The sequence below is a fragment of the Bubalus kerabau genome, chromosome 13, assembly GCF_029407905.1.
Source record: "Bubalus kerabau isolate K-KA32 ecotype Philippines breed swamp buffalo chromosome 13, PCC_UOA_SB_1v2, whole genome shotgun sequence".
Classification (NCBI taxonomy): Eukaryota; Metazoa; Chordata; class Mammalia; order Artiodactyla; family Bovidae; genus Bubalus; species Bubalus kerabau.
This window is the reverse complement of record NC_073636.1, coordinates 2,105,981-2,119,998: the sequence shown is the minus strand read 5'-3', so window position 1 is coordinate 2,119,998 and position 14,018 is coordinate 2,105,981. Positions and strand designations below refer to the sequence as shown.

The window sequence follows — 14,018 nt, the reverse complement described above, 5'->3', positions numbered from 1 at the left end:
TTAATATTTCAGTGTGTGTATTCAGTCCCTCGGTTGTATCTGACTCTGTGACCCCATGGACTGTAGCCTGCCAGGCTCCTCTGTCTGTGGAATTTTTCAGGCAAGAGTACTGGAGTGGGTTGCCATTTCCTACTCTAGGGCATCTTCCCGGTCCAGGGGTTGAACCCACGTCTCTGGCGTCTTCTGCATTATCAGGAGAATTCTTTAACACTGCACTGCCTGGGAAGCCCTTAATATTTCAGTAGTCCATTTGAAAGCTAGACCTAGAAGATCTGACCATGAAGATAAACAGCACAGCATGTTAGCTCCTTTTTTCCTTAATGCAAAATACATCATTTCAAACATCTCTCACTTACCAGATGGAGTGCAATGAGTCTTGTAATTCCAGAGGGCACAAACTAAATTATCAGACTTGTGGATTCTATTTTGGAATTATCCTTTCAGCAAAATTTCTTCTGTTCTCTAAGCTCCTTTAAGTTGGTACAAGACAAGACTATTATTTTCTTTGCCTTGGGGTGGGTTCTGTTTACTGACTTTTTTCCCTTCATCTTACCTAAATAGTTATCAATTAACACAAAAAATACACTAAGACATAGTGTGCGTGCGCGCACACACAAACACAACAACAACATTTGCTTATTGCTTTAAACTGAAATCCCTAATTATAATTTTAATAAATATGAGAGTTGAATGATCTCTGAAGTCTATAGAAGTCAGAGGGAAACTAGAAGTCAGAGGGAAACTTAACCACTATTCTTGTACAAACTTTTTCTTTTAGAAATAAGGATACAGACACTTAAAATGGTGAAATGATTTAGCTCAAGCTGCATAACTAAAAATGGAAGCCATGTCTTCTCACTGTAAATCTTGTGCAAACTGTCCTTTGATAAAGAATTGTGACTATGTTCTAGGCACGGTGTTAGGTTTTCCATGGATTATTTTATTGACTCTCACATCCAAACTATGAGGGCTATGTGTTGATTTTTGCAAAGAAAAGTGGCCCTAATTCTCCACTATTCCCTGAATTCACTCTTTGCAATGAGCTGCAGGTCCCCTGAAAAAGATACAGTCTATTTCCCTACCCCTTGTATCTGGGTGAACCTTACGACTTGCTTGGAGGAAGACGTTATAAGACCTGTCAGGAACTTGCCCCCTTCTGCTTGCTCTCAATTAGAATCCTTTCCAATTTCCATACAGAGAAGCCCAGGTTAGCCTTGCTGGATGATGAGAGATGTGTGTCAGTCACCTGCCTGGACCAGCTGACAGTCAGCCAAACTTCAGGAGCAGAGCCTCTAGGTAACTGGCAACTGAACCACAGACACATGAATGAGCTCAGCCAAAAGTAGAAGATCCTTCCAGAAGAGTCAAGTTCAAATTGCTTCACAAAGAAACATGGACTAAATAAATAGTTGTTGTTTTAAGTTTTGAGGTGTTTATTATGCAACAAAGCTAACGAATATGGATAGGCATACTACTAGAAGGTTCGTCTGTCTTCGCAACTGTGTTCTTAACCATGGTGAGCCCCTGAGGGGTAGGGACTACATTTAGGCTGGGGCCACGGGAATCCCCCACCAGTATAAGAGCTGTGGTAGGCCTTCAGTAACTATAGCTTATATGATTATATAAGCATATTTTACAGTCTCTAATTTGCCCAACTTCCCAAAATAATAAATTAAAAGACATAGCATAGACTCTGTAGGTCAAAAGAATAAGACAGTCCAACAGAAAAGTAGGCAATGGATATAAATTGTTTGTAGAAAAAAGAAATACAAATGGGCAATACACACAGGGAAATATGTTCATTTTTTATCATAATTAGATCAATCGAAATGACAATAAATATCATTTCTATATATTTATCCATATCTATCTATCTATCTGAGCTTCGCAGGTGGCACTAGAGTTAAAGAACCTGCTTGCTAATGCAGGAGACATAGAGACTCAGGTTCAATCCCTAGGTTGGGAAGATCTCTTGGAGGAGGGCATGGCAACCCACTCCAGTGTTCTCAGCACGCACTCACTCACCCACTCAATCTATCTATCTATCTAATCTAGAACAACATCAGTTCAATGAATTATGCAATGATGATCAGGAAGACTGACAAATAAGAACACATTCTGACAATTATTTCATTCTTTATTTCACTACTAAAGCCTTTTATTTATTTGTCATTTCTTTTTTGGTAGAGAAAGTAAAGTTTTCAGGAAAGCTAGATCATCTATTTCCCAAGAAAAATGACCTACATTAAAGTCAGAATATTGGAAGAAGACAGATCACAACACCACAGCCACAGTAGAGTAGTTACTTCCTGACACTGAAGTTACCCCTGGCACACATAGAACCAGAGACAGCAGAAACTCAAGACTGGCTTCCAGAAAGGCTGCAGCAACAAATGATGCTGACAGAAATCATCAGAAAAGAAGATGCTGAGCTCCCTCAGTCTGTAACAGGACATCAAAAATTGCAATACAAGTTTATATTTGAATTCAAGCATTCCTAGCCAATCCATGTATTGTTAAAAAAAAAGGGGGGGGGGTGGCTTTTACTAAAAGCAGTGATTTGTGTACATTATCTCACTATTTTTTCTTAGAGTTCAATAAAGTGAGGATTATTCTTATCTCCACTGGACAAATGAGAAAACAGAAGCCCTGAGTGGTCACATAGCTACTCGGTATTTGACCCCACACCCCCACTCATCACCACTTACATCTTGATGGGCCGTTCCGTTAGCAGCTGGTCAGTATCCACCCAGGGCTTTCACTGTGAAACATAACTTTCATTCCCCAGAGTTGACGGGGAACTGGGGCACTCAGTGAACACTCAGCAGGTGCTACTGTGGGTTTGAGGCCCGAGACTGCTTGCTGATAGGATGGACAGGAGGGTATATGAGAATAATCCCCGCCATGAGATCCACGTGAAGGAAGGAGAAATGAATGGCTTGGAACACTTGGGATACAGAGTATGAGAAAGAGGAGGAAAGGTAGGGAGGAAAGCACACTAAGCTTCTGCAGAGGGTAAACAGAAGGGTGCTGTGAGAGGGGATGCCCCTGAAAGGGAGAAAGAGGAGGGAAGACAGAACAGTGGGTCTAACCCTGTGGCAACTGAGAAGCGACCCCATGGATGTCACTGTAAAACCTCTTTTCCTTGAGCTGTGGGTATTGTGCCTTGAATGTGATGCTGGGGCTGATTCTGAAAGTAATCAAGAACCCTCAGAGGGACCCCCTAAGAATTTCTCTTATCAAACTCACATTTAAAACTAAGACCTTATCCTAATGGTGTCAGGGTCAGCCTATGGCAGCTGATGAAAAACAGGTAGGTTAGAGCAGATTCCCCAAACATAAGAGTTCTTTCCTGAACACAGAGCCTTCACTGGGTTCCACAAACCCCCAAGATATTTATGAAAATTTTTCAGAGGGTGCAAACACTTGAATGGGGTCAGAGAACTGACATCTTTATTTTCACTTACGCCCAACTGAAAGTGTTTGCTTCTATCATGAACACAGGCAGGAAATCACAGAGGGGATTTCTATCACATCTGTCCCCTTTATGACTAAGAGATAACCATTCAGCTTGATGGTCAAGGTGTGAGAAGTAGAGACATATTTTCTATCTCAACCTAGAACCTTATGCTTATTCTAAAATGCATTTTGAGCAAAGGCTCTAAAACCTGTTTCTCTAACTTTAAAGTATAGCAAGTCACCTGGGCTTCTTATCAAAACACAAATTGTGATTTAGCAGGCCTGGGGTGGGACCTGAGACTCTGCATGTCTGCATGGCTTCAGGTGATTTGGGGATCGCACTGTGAGTAATTGGGCTACAGAGCTGTTGGCACATAGAATTTTAAGGCTAATGATTCTTATTTGGACAGTAGAACAAGTCCTTTGAAGCTACAGAGTGTATCAGCCTAGCTTGGTGTGCCTCCTACGAAAACATGAACAGTCACCTCAAAAATATTCTTTTGGTGTTTATTTTTATGGTTAGGCAAATTGTTCCCACACCTGTGTCTCTGTATCAGTTTGCTGGTATCTCTGTGGTTTCATTTCTCATGTGGTGTCATGACTGGAGTACACGTTCCCTGCGTGTGTGCTGATCACGCCTTTCTCATCTGTATCTCCAATGTCTATCAGAGGGTTTGGCAGATATTAAGTTGTAATGAATATTTGGCAGGGAGTTTATAGATGATGTGGTTTCTTTCTCAATCCTTGAACTGTGGGTTTACATTTGCATTTAATTCCCAAAGCAATTTTAGGAGATAAAATATCTTCTGCTTAATTTCCTCATCACCCAAATACTCCTTTTTACCTGCGGCCTACTTGCTGTTTAATTACACTTCCATTTGGCTCATTTAGCCTAAAAGGACAATTTTAATTCAGAACCATAACCAAAGATAGAATTGGCACTTCCAGGTATCTTTCAATCAAAATACTTCCTGGTAGAACAATTTCTAGTTATTACAAATGGGGTTGATACAAAGTTCTAATCCACATGTCAGCTATAAAGACATGTCATATAAATTGAGGATGCTCTGAAATGGCTTTAAAATAAACTCTGTGTTGCTCTAAATCCAAGATTTTTGGATCTAAGCCTTCTTAATAGCGCCCACACAAGTGTGTCCGAAGGCACTGGGGCATTCTCTAACCCCAGATCCACAGTCACAGTGGTGAAAGAGGCAGCATTTCAAGTAGCTTTCCATACATTTGGCCTGAAAGGGCAGACTGGCTTGGACATATGCATTTGTTTTTCTGAAAACCCTTTAAAGCTTTCACTATGGACTCACTCATTCCTTCCTGGGGAGAAGGAGGCAGAAGCACATGTTCTGGGATTGTCACCTGCACTGGGCCCTTCTGGTGGGTTTTCCCACCTATAAGTTCAGCTTGGTCTTCTATAGCTCCCTGCCAACCTTCTCCTTCAGGGAAAAGTCTGTCCAGCAGCTTTCTATGCCCCATCTAGTAGTATCTGATGTGGTGTCAACACTCACGTAAAATTACCCCTGGGACTTTGAGCTCGTGTAGCTGTTTCTTGGGATTTCTGCACCTCATTTCTGAAACTCAAGTCTCCTTGTCCCCAGGAGGCCTTTCTGGAATGTTTGGGTTTCTGTTTCCACTCACACCCCTAATTTTTATTTCAGGAATCTGCTATGAATCCTGGGATTCCCTCTCATTCCACCATATCTCTTCTGAATAGCCATGTTTCTTTCCTTGGGGAAAGGATCCTGCTGTGGATTGGTGCTCTGAGGAAACTCCAAATGATTATGCCTGGATTGCTTAAGTCTTTGTGGTTCAAAAACTAACTAGTTCATCGTGGAAACTTGGGAAAGTCACTACATTTCTCTTAAGTTTTTAATCTGCAAAATGGGCTGACAATAGTACCAACTGGTAGTGTTCTGAAGATTAAATTGGATAATTTCTCTAAATGATTTAGAACAGTGTATGGTCAATGGCAACCCACTCCAGTATTCTTGCCTGGAGAATCCCATGGACAGAGGAGCCTGGTGGGCTACAGTCCACGGGGTCGCAAAGAGTCAGACACGACTGAGCGACTTCACTTCACTTTACTTTACTATGGTCCCATGGGGAGTGTTCAATGCACAGTTGCTACTTTAATTTTTATGATTGTTATTATTTCTGGAGTCCTGGATATGGGGGACTGAGAAGACCAATGGTGGTAGACTGTAGCTCCCAAAGCTATTCTCTCCTGTTAAAATTCACTTGTACTTTCTCAGGTCTGGCAAGGCAATCTCTAGCTTATAGGAAACCGGACCTCTACCCAACTGTAATTTCACTGCTTGATCTTATTTCAATAGTTCAAAAATAAGGCAGCCCCTCAACAGCGTGTGAAGCTTTAAACATAAATCCTTGAGCCCACTGTTTGGATTTAGAGCAGTGGGTCTCAAAAGGGGGCCTGGGACCAGAAGTGTCAGAACTGGCAGCCCCACACTAGGCTTGCTGAACTGACAGTTCAGCATGGGGTCCAACAATCTGTGAGTTAACCACCCTCCACGTGATTCTGATGCCTGCTCAGGTTGACACTAACTGACCAAGTGGAATCTGATTTTTGACAAGCTCCTCTTGTGATTTCGACCTGCTCTTTCACATCCTATCATTGCAAGCTAGACCAGTATTAGAACAAGAGCATTACCCTGAACCATCTAACACAGTCATGATGAAACCATCCATTGTTTTACCACCTATCAGCAGAGAAAGCTTCAGAATTCTCTTACATGGAGAGGCCTCCAACAACGAAATGAACAAATCATATAAACACCTCTTAGAATCCATTTACCCTAGGTACACTAATTTCTATTACACTTACTCATTTGTTTTGTTTTTGGCATAAACTTATTTTCAAGGCTACTTTATTGCTTGATTCATTTAATTTACCTGTCACCAAACATTTATCATGTCCCTATTAGGTGTCAAGCCATCAACAACAATGAAATGCAAGTTGGTGCAGTCACTATGGAAAACTGTCTGGCGGTTGCTCAAAAAAGTAAAAGTAGACTTGCCACCTGATCCAGCAATACCGCTCCTGGGCATATATCTGGACAAAACTATAATTCAAAAAAATACATGCATCCATGTGTTCATAGCCAATGGCTACTGGCTACTGGGGCTTCTCAGATGGCGTGGTGGTAAAGAAATCTGCCTGCCAATGCAGGAGACACAAGAGATGTGGGTTCAATCCCTGAGTCAGGAAGACCCCATGGAGTAGGAAGTCCAATATTCTTGCCTGGAAAATTCCATGGGCAGAGGAGTCTGGTGGTCTATACTCCAGGGGGTCGCAAAGAGCTGGACACGACTGAGCAGAGCACAGCACAGCACGTTGGCTATTGACAATAGCCAAGACAGGGAAGCAACCTAAATGTCCAACTGCAGATGAATGGATAAAGAAGATGTGGTACACATATACAATGGAATGTTACTCAGCCATAAAGAAGTGAATTAATGCCATTTACAGCAAAATGGATTGACTTAGAGATTATCATACTAAATGAAGTTAAGTCAGAGAAAGACAAATACCATCTGATATCACTGATATATGGAATCTAAAATATGACACAAATGAACCTATCTAGGAATCAGACTCACAGACACAGAGAATAGACTTGTGTTTGCCAAGAAGAGGTGGGAGAGGGACAGATTGTGAGTTTAGAATTAGTAATGCACAGTATTATGTAGAGGATGATAAGCGACAAAGTCCTACTGTAGAGCACAGGAAACTATATTTAACACCCTGTGATAGGCCATAATGAAAAAGACTTTTTAAAACATGTATGTATATATATAGTTGATGCTTTTGAACTGTGGTGTTGGAGAAGACTCTTGAGAGTCCCTTGGACTGCAAGGAGATCAAACCATTCAATTCTAAAGGAAATCGGTCCTAAATATTCACTGGAAGGACTGATGCTGAAACTCTAATACTTTCGCCACCCAATGTGCAGAACTGACTCATTTGAAAAGACCTTGATGCTGGGAAAGATTGAAGGCAGGAGAAGGGGATGACAGAGGATGAGATGGTTGGATGGCATCACCGACTTGATGGACATGAGTTTGAGCAAGCTCTGGGAGTTGGTGATGGACAGGGAAGCCTGGCATGCTGCAGTCCATGGGGTCGCAAAGAGTCAAACACAACTGAGCAACTGAACTGAACTGATATATAATGGAATCACTTTGCTGTACAGCAGAAATTAATACAATATCATAAATCAACTATATTTGAATAAAGGGCTTCCCTGGTGGCTCAGATGGCAAAGAATCTGCCCACAATGCTGGAGACCCAGGTTCCATCCCTGGGTTGAGAAGATCCCCTGGAGAAGGGAATGGCAACCCACTCCACTGTTCTTGTCCATTATTCCATGGACACAGGAGCCTGGCAGGCTACAGTCAACAGGGTTGCAAAGAGTCGGACACAACCGAGCAACTAACACTTCACTTTCATTAAAAAAAAAAAAAAAGAAAAAAATGGAGTGTCACAATTACTGAGAAAACGTTTTGGAGGACAAAACTGATCATTCATGGAAATGGTGGCATTTCCTTTCATAGGGAGCCTTAGAAACTGAGTGGACAACATTCCATACTGACCACTTAAATATTGTCTTTTCTAAATCTAGGCAAGTGGATTGTATAAACTTTTCTGCTCTTTTTATACCACTGCAAAGCTACACTACTGCATAAAAAGTGAACCTTTATTTGCAGTATGTTCTTAATTTTCTTAAATATAACTGTTTTCCAATTCCTTGTAAGATTTTCAAAATATCCCCCCAAATGATTATAACCAAGAAATGAATTAGTGAAAATAAAAATAAAACATAGCTTCATTGGAGAATAGAGAGGAGTTCGGAAAAGATGTTAGAATAATGGAATTTACAAAATATTAGTATGGTGGATGCTATTTGTCTCATGTAATTTCCATTTCTAAGAAATGATGTCTTTGTTGCTTTTTAAAATCCAGCTCCTGAGTTTTGATCATGCTTTTATGTCAAGCATGTGTTAAATCACATGTCACAATATGGATCTGAGAAATGCATCTTACCTCTCTCTATAACCTGGTAACAAAATAAGATTATTCAATAAGGAAGCAAAATGAAAGTGCCAGCCAAACTTGCTGCTGCCTCCTGTTATATTATCCAAATACATCAAACGTGTATACCTATGGCCAATCCATGTATGGTGAAAACCATCACAATATTGTAAAGTAATTATTCCTTCAATTAAAATAAATTAATTTTAACAATATTCTTTATAGAGAAAAAGGTTTGGGTATAGACACATAAATCACATTTTTAAGGCTTACCAGTTTAATGTGTTCTCGCTTCTGGTATTTTTCGCTATAGTATTGCTCTTGTCGAAGATTAAGCAGCTGCTGCTGTTGTTTGTCCTTCAGATCTACTAACTTTTGGGTCATTTCGGCATCCAGGGCAGCAAGGTCTTGCTCAATTGTTGATGAGACGTGGTCAGGGCTACTGGGTTCTGATCTGCAGAGACAAAGAGCTCGGCTCACAAAATGTGCAGTTCAGAGCAAGGTAGAGAGAGGGCTGCTCACCAAAGTCCTTCCTAGAGAGAGGAATGTGTTTGGAAATAAATAGTCAATAAACCACTTGAGACAGAGGCTGATACCCCAAGGACAAGCTTAGCAAGAGAAGGTCTCCAAACACGGAAAGTGGATGAAATTTGTGTTGCTCTACAAAGAGGTAGGGGCTGAAAAGGAAAGCCAGGTATCTAGGGTTCCTCACGATGGTGCTGAAGAGGATAAACCTCCTTGGGAAAAACAATGTCTAATAAGGACTTTTTGAGGCTTTTTTTTTTTTTTTTCCAGGTTAGGGTGTGTGTTAGAAGAGGGTCCAGTGCCTAATTAGGAATAACTGAATTATGACAGTTTGGAGTGGGAGTTAACTCTGGAGGTGCTGTTTGATCAGTCTTCCTGGATTTTAAGCAGCTCAATAATCGAGGCTTTTGTTTTTTTAACATAGGATGTATAACACAATTCCCAGCTACATCTCTTCTATGCATTTCCTATACATTTCTCCCATACAGCATTGATAATGCTGTAGGGGAAGTTAAAAAGGTGCTGAATTTTGCTTCCAGATGATGCAGATTGACAACAGAGAGCATAGGCAGACGGCACGGCAACACTCCCACCTGACATGTTCTGTTTCTTGACATCTTTTAATAGCAAAGATTTGTCATTAACATTGTTTTCTCTGGGAGCTGAATCAACTTCATTGATATCTCCACCCAAATAGCACTTTGGTTCCAAGAGAAAGGAAGATGAATTGAGTTCATTATAATATATTTGTCAAGAGCTCACTCTGTGCAAGGGGAGTTCCTTTGAGTTATTCATAGAGAATTACACAGATATTTAGAAGCTTAGGACTAATGTTGAAACAAAACAAAGCAATTCTCACTAACTTATTATTGTGCTAAAGTATATAGTGTGGTTCCTTCAAATTTTGTGCTCTTACTTCTTTAGGTCAAATAGAAAGAGAGGCGGTGTTGGAAACAGTACTAAGAGCAGGTCTGTTCTTTTCATTTACATAGAAACCTCTGCAGGAAGAACCACCCAGAACATCAGATTCTGTCTCTGGTTTCACTTGTGACCAAGTGGAAGAGGTTTCTTGGATCAGCTGGTACTGATTCCTCTTGCTTTCTCTTTGAATTAGGCCAACACAATAGTGCCATATGGATAAGCAGTTGGTTGAAGCTAGTGTTAAGATCCTAATTTGTCCAATAAGGCATTCAGGATTCCCTCAAAGATCTAAACATCAGCATCGCATGGCAACACTGAAGTGGCCCTCTATTCTGCATGAATATAAGTCTATTTATCAGCATCAGAGTGTTGGTGGGGTGACCTCCATCTTGGCACGAACATGAGATACATTTGTCATCTTCTGTAGCAGGAAGTTGGTGCAGCCAGAACAGAAAGGTGATGCTTGAATGAGTGACAGCCACCCCAGCAGAGGCACCAGGTTAACCTTTCGTGACCAGGTAACAGGGATGCTCTGCTTGGCTTCTGGCTTTCACAGTAAGCCAACTAGAAGGCACAACCACCTCCAGTTTGCATCTGAGGAAACTGAGGTTCAGTGAGGCAACTTTCCTGAGGACACAGTACAAGGGAGCAGCAGTGCTGCTTACTATAGGACAGCCGTCTAGAAACTGCAGTCTATGCTCTGGGAACAACACAGTGCCCGATGGAAACTGTCTGAGTGATCTGCTCTTTGCATTAGGTGAAAGCTCAGTTGAGATGATGGGTATTTGAATAAGAAACTAATCTAATCTAATATTGCACACACGAAACTTACAAACCAATGTTACCTCAATAAAAAATACATCTCAAATGTAGTTATTAATTCATTTGAAAAGAACAAGCCCATTACATATTAATATGTATTAATTCCCTGAGCTTCCCTGATGGCTTAGATGGTAAAGAGTTGCCTGCACTGTGGGAGACATGGGTTCAACCCCTGGGTTGTGGAGATGCCCTGGAGGAGGGCATGGCAACCCACTCCAGAGTTCTGGCCTGAAGAGTCCCCATGGACAGAGGAGACTGGCGCGGTTGCAAAGAGTCGGACACGACTGAGTGACTAAGCACAGCACACACACACATATATTAATATATTTTGTGAAAAATAACCATACTTTCTAAACACAAAGAAAGTTAGTGGGATTTTATGGACATTGCATCCATTTATTACTCTGAGGTGTTCTCAGGATTTTTACATGTATCATAGGGAGATGGACAAACAATCAGATCTCAGTGGCTTTGCCTCTTGGAAAAAAAGTTTCTCCTGATGTATTTTCTGATGCTAAATGCTTAAGAATTTTTGTTTGTTTGTTGAAAGAAAGTATAGAAAAATAACCAAGGGATGATGTTTCTGCATCATCTTCAAAAACAAGGTTGAAGACATTATTCCCTGTTGCCTCATGTTGCCTGCATATGATCCAAGAGATGCATTGAATCTTTTTCTTTGTAATTTATTAGTGATACCAAGAAAATGTTTCTTCCTTTTAGAAAAGAAAGCAAGTTTCCTTTAACCAGATAAGGAGAATTATCTAACCCATATTTCCTTTTCTCAGAAGCTAAGAGCTAACTTCAGGGTTCAAGGACAGAAATTACATTAAAAGGTTAGTGCTGTCCAGTTGAAATATAATATGGGCCATGTATTTGATTTTTTTTGACATAGCTATCTTAAGAAGAAAAAAGAAATGAGTAAAATAAATTTTAATAATGTATTTTGCATAGCCTGATCATTTCAGTATAGAATTAAAGTAAAATCAATATATGTTAATTTTAAAACATGAGTTTTTAGTGAAGTCTTTGAATTCTGGTGTGTATCTTGTACTTGAAAAACACTTTAATTACAGTGTCTCGCTGTTCATGGCTGGTGACCCATGTACTAGGCAGCAGGTCTGGCAACTGGTAGACGGGCTGTGTGCATGTGTGTGTGTGTGCGTTTGGGGTTTTTTTCCTACTTTTATAGGATTATTTTTTATGTCTTCTATGATAAGTTACTTCAGTATTCTATTGGAAGTTTGCAGGATATGACTTATAAGTAAATAAATATAGGAATAAACAAATGCCTACATACATAGCACTAAAAGAGAAATTCAGGAGAAGTTTTAGGCCAAGCTTTGCTTGAACTGTTTGTAACTGTGGGTAAATGCCTTTAGTTTTCAGATTCCTCCTTGAAGAATTGACAGCAGTTCACCTAGATGGCTTCTAAGGCTGCTCCAGGTCTAAAAAATGATGATTTTGCAGATTTTAAAAGCCCATGTACTAGATTTTGATTCTGTTAAAGTTAAGCACATGTTAAAACATATGTCACAAGATGCATCTGGAAAAGGCCTCTTACCTCCCTCTAACTTGGCATCAGGATTGGAATACTGAGTAAGGAAGTAAAAGGAAGGAATGGTACAGTCTGCCTGACTCAGTTTTTATGCTCTCATATTTTCCCACATTACCACCTTAGGCACACTGGGGTGATAACTGAATAGGTCATGTTCATTGCTATGTCCCCATTGGTTGAATGAATGTGTGAGAGATGCTTCTCCCCAGAACCATCTGAGTACATGGAGCTGTGGGGCTTAGGCCCTGAAAAGGCATTATCTGGACAGAGGTTTGTGGGTTTCAGATAGGGCAGCAAAGGGTAGTAGAGATTCTCTTTTCAGTAAGACCAGTTGCCTCTTCAGTGAGGTTCTAGTCCACAGCAAAATGTCATATCCCCCAGGCTGCAAGTTGCATGCTCACTTGCTTCAGTTCAGTTCAGTTCAGTTCAGTCACTCAGTCGTGTCCACCTCTTTGCGACCCCATGAATCGCAGCACGCCAGGCCTCCCTGTCCATCACCAACTCCCGGAGTTCACTCAGACTCACGTCCATTGAGTCGGTGATGCCATCCAGCCATCTCATCCTCTGTCGTCCCCTTCTCCTCCTGCCCCCAATCCCTCCCAGCATCAGTCTTTTCCAATGAGTCAACTCTTCGCATGAAGTGGCCAAAGGACTGGAGTTTCAGCTTTAGCATCATTCCTTCGAAAGAAATTCCAGGGCTGATCTCCTCTAGAATGGACTAGTTGGATCTCCTTGCAGTCCAAGGGACTCTCAAGAGTCTTCTCCAACACCACAGTTCAAAAGCATCAATTCTTCGGCACTCAGCCTTCTTCACAGTCCAACTCTCACATCCATACATGACCACAGGAAAAACCATAGCCTTGACTAGACGAACCTTTGTTGGCAAAGTAATGTCTCTGCTTTTCAATATGCTATCTAGGTTGGTCATAAGTTTCCTTCCAAGGAGTAAGTGTCTTTTAATTTCATGGCTGCAATAGCCATCTGCTGTGATTTTGGAGCCCCCCCCCCATATAAAATCTGACACTGTTTCTACTCTTTCCCCACCTATTTCCCATGAAGTGATAGGACCAGATGCCATGATCTTAGTTTTCTGAATGTTGAGCTTTAAGCCAACTTTTTCCCGCTCCTCTTTCACTTTCATCAAGAGGCTTTTTAGTTTCTCTTCACTTTCTGCCATAAGGATAGTGTCATCTGCATATCTGAAGTTATTGATATTTCTCCCGGCAATCTTGATTCCAGCTTGTGCTTCCTCCAGCCCAGCGTTTCTCATGATATACGCTGCATATAAGTTAAATAAGCAGGGTGACAATATACAGCCTCGATGTACTCCTTTTCCTATTTGGAACCAGTCTGTTGTTCCATGTCCAGTTCTAACTGTTACTTCCTGACGTGCATATAGTTTCAGTCATGTTCAAATCTTAGCAACCCCATGGACCGTATGGAACCCATCAGGTTCCTCTGTCCATGGGATTTTCCCAGCAAGAATACTGAAGTGGGTTGCCATTCTCTCCACCAGGAGGTCTTGCTGACCCAGGGATGGAACTTGTGTCTCCTGCATTGTGTATCAGCTGCAATATAGCTAGTCAACCAGCTGGTCTTGGGCCTACAGGCTAGAACTCAAGGGTAGAACTTCCTGTGTATCTAGTCTCAAAATCTGGTCAAATAAAGAAATTC

General features: G+C 41.1%; 1 protein-coding gene across 3 annotated transcripts in view; it reads right to left on the bottom strand.

The window, feature by feature from the left end:
- PLCB1 (phospholipase C beta 1) overlaps positions 1–14,018 on the bottom strand; it is an 850,060-nt gene that overhangs the window by 117,451 nt on the left and 718,591 nt on the right. For all 3 annotated transcript variants that reach the window (XM_055543363.1, XM_055543364.1, XM_055543365.1), the window contains exon 27: positions 8,795–8,975. In XM_055543363.1, coding sequence (XP_055399338.1) covers positions 8,795–8,975 — 181 coding nt within the window. The remainder of the gene's footprint in view (positions 1–8,794; positions 8,976–14,018) is intronic.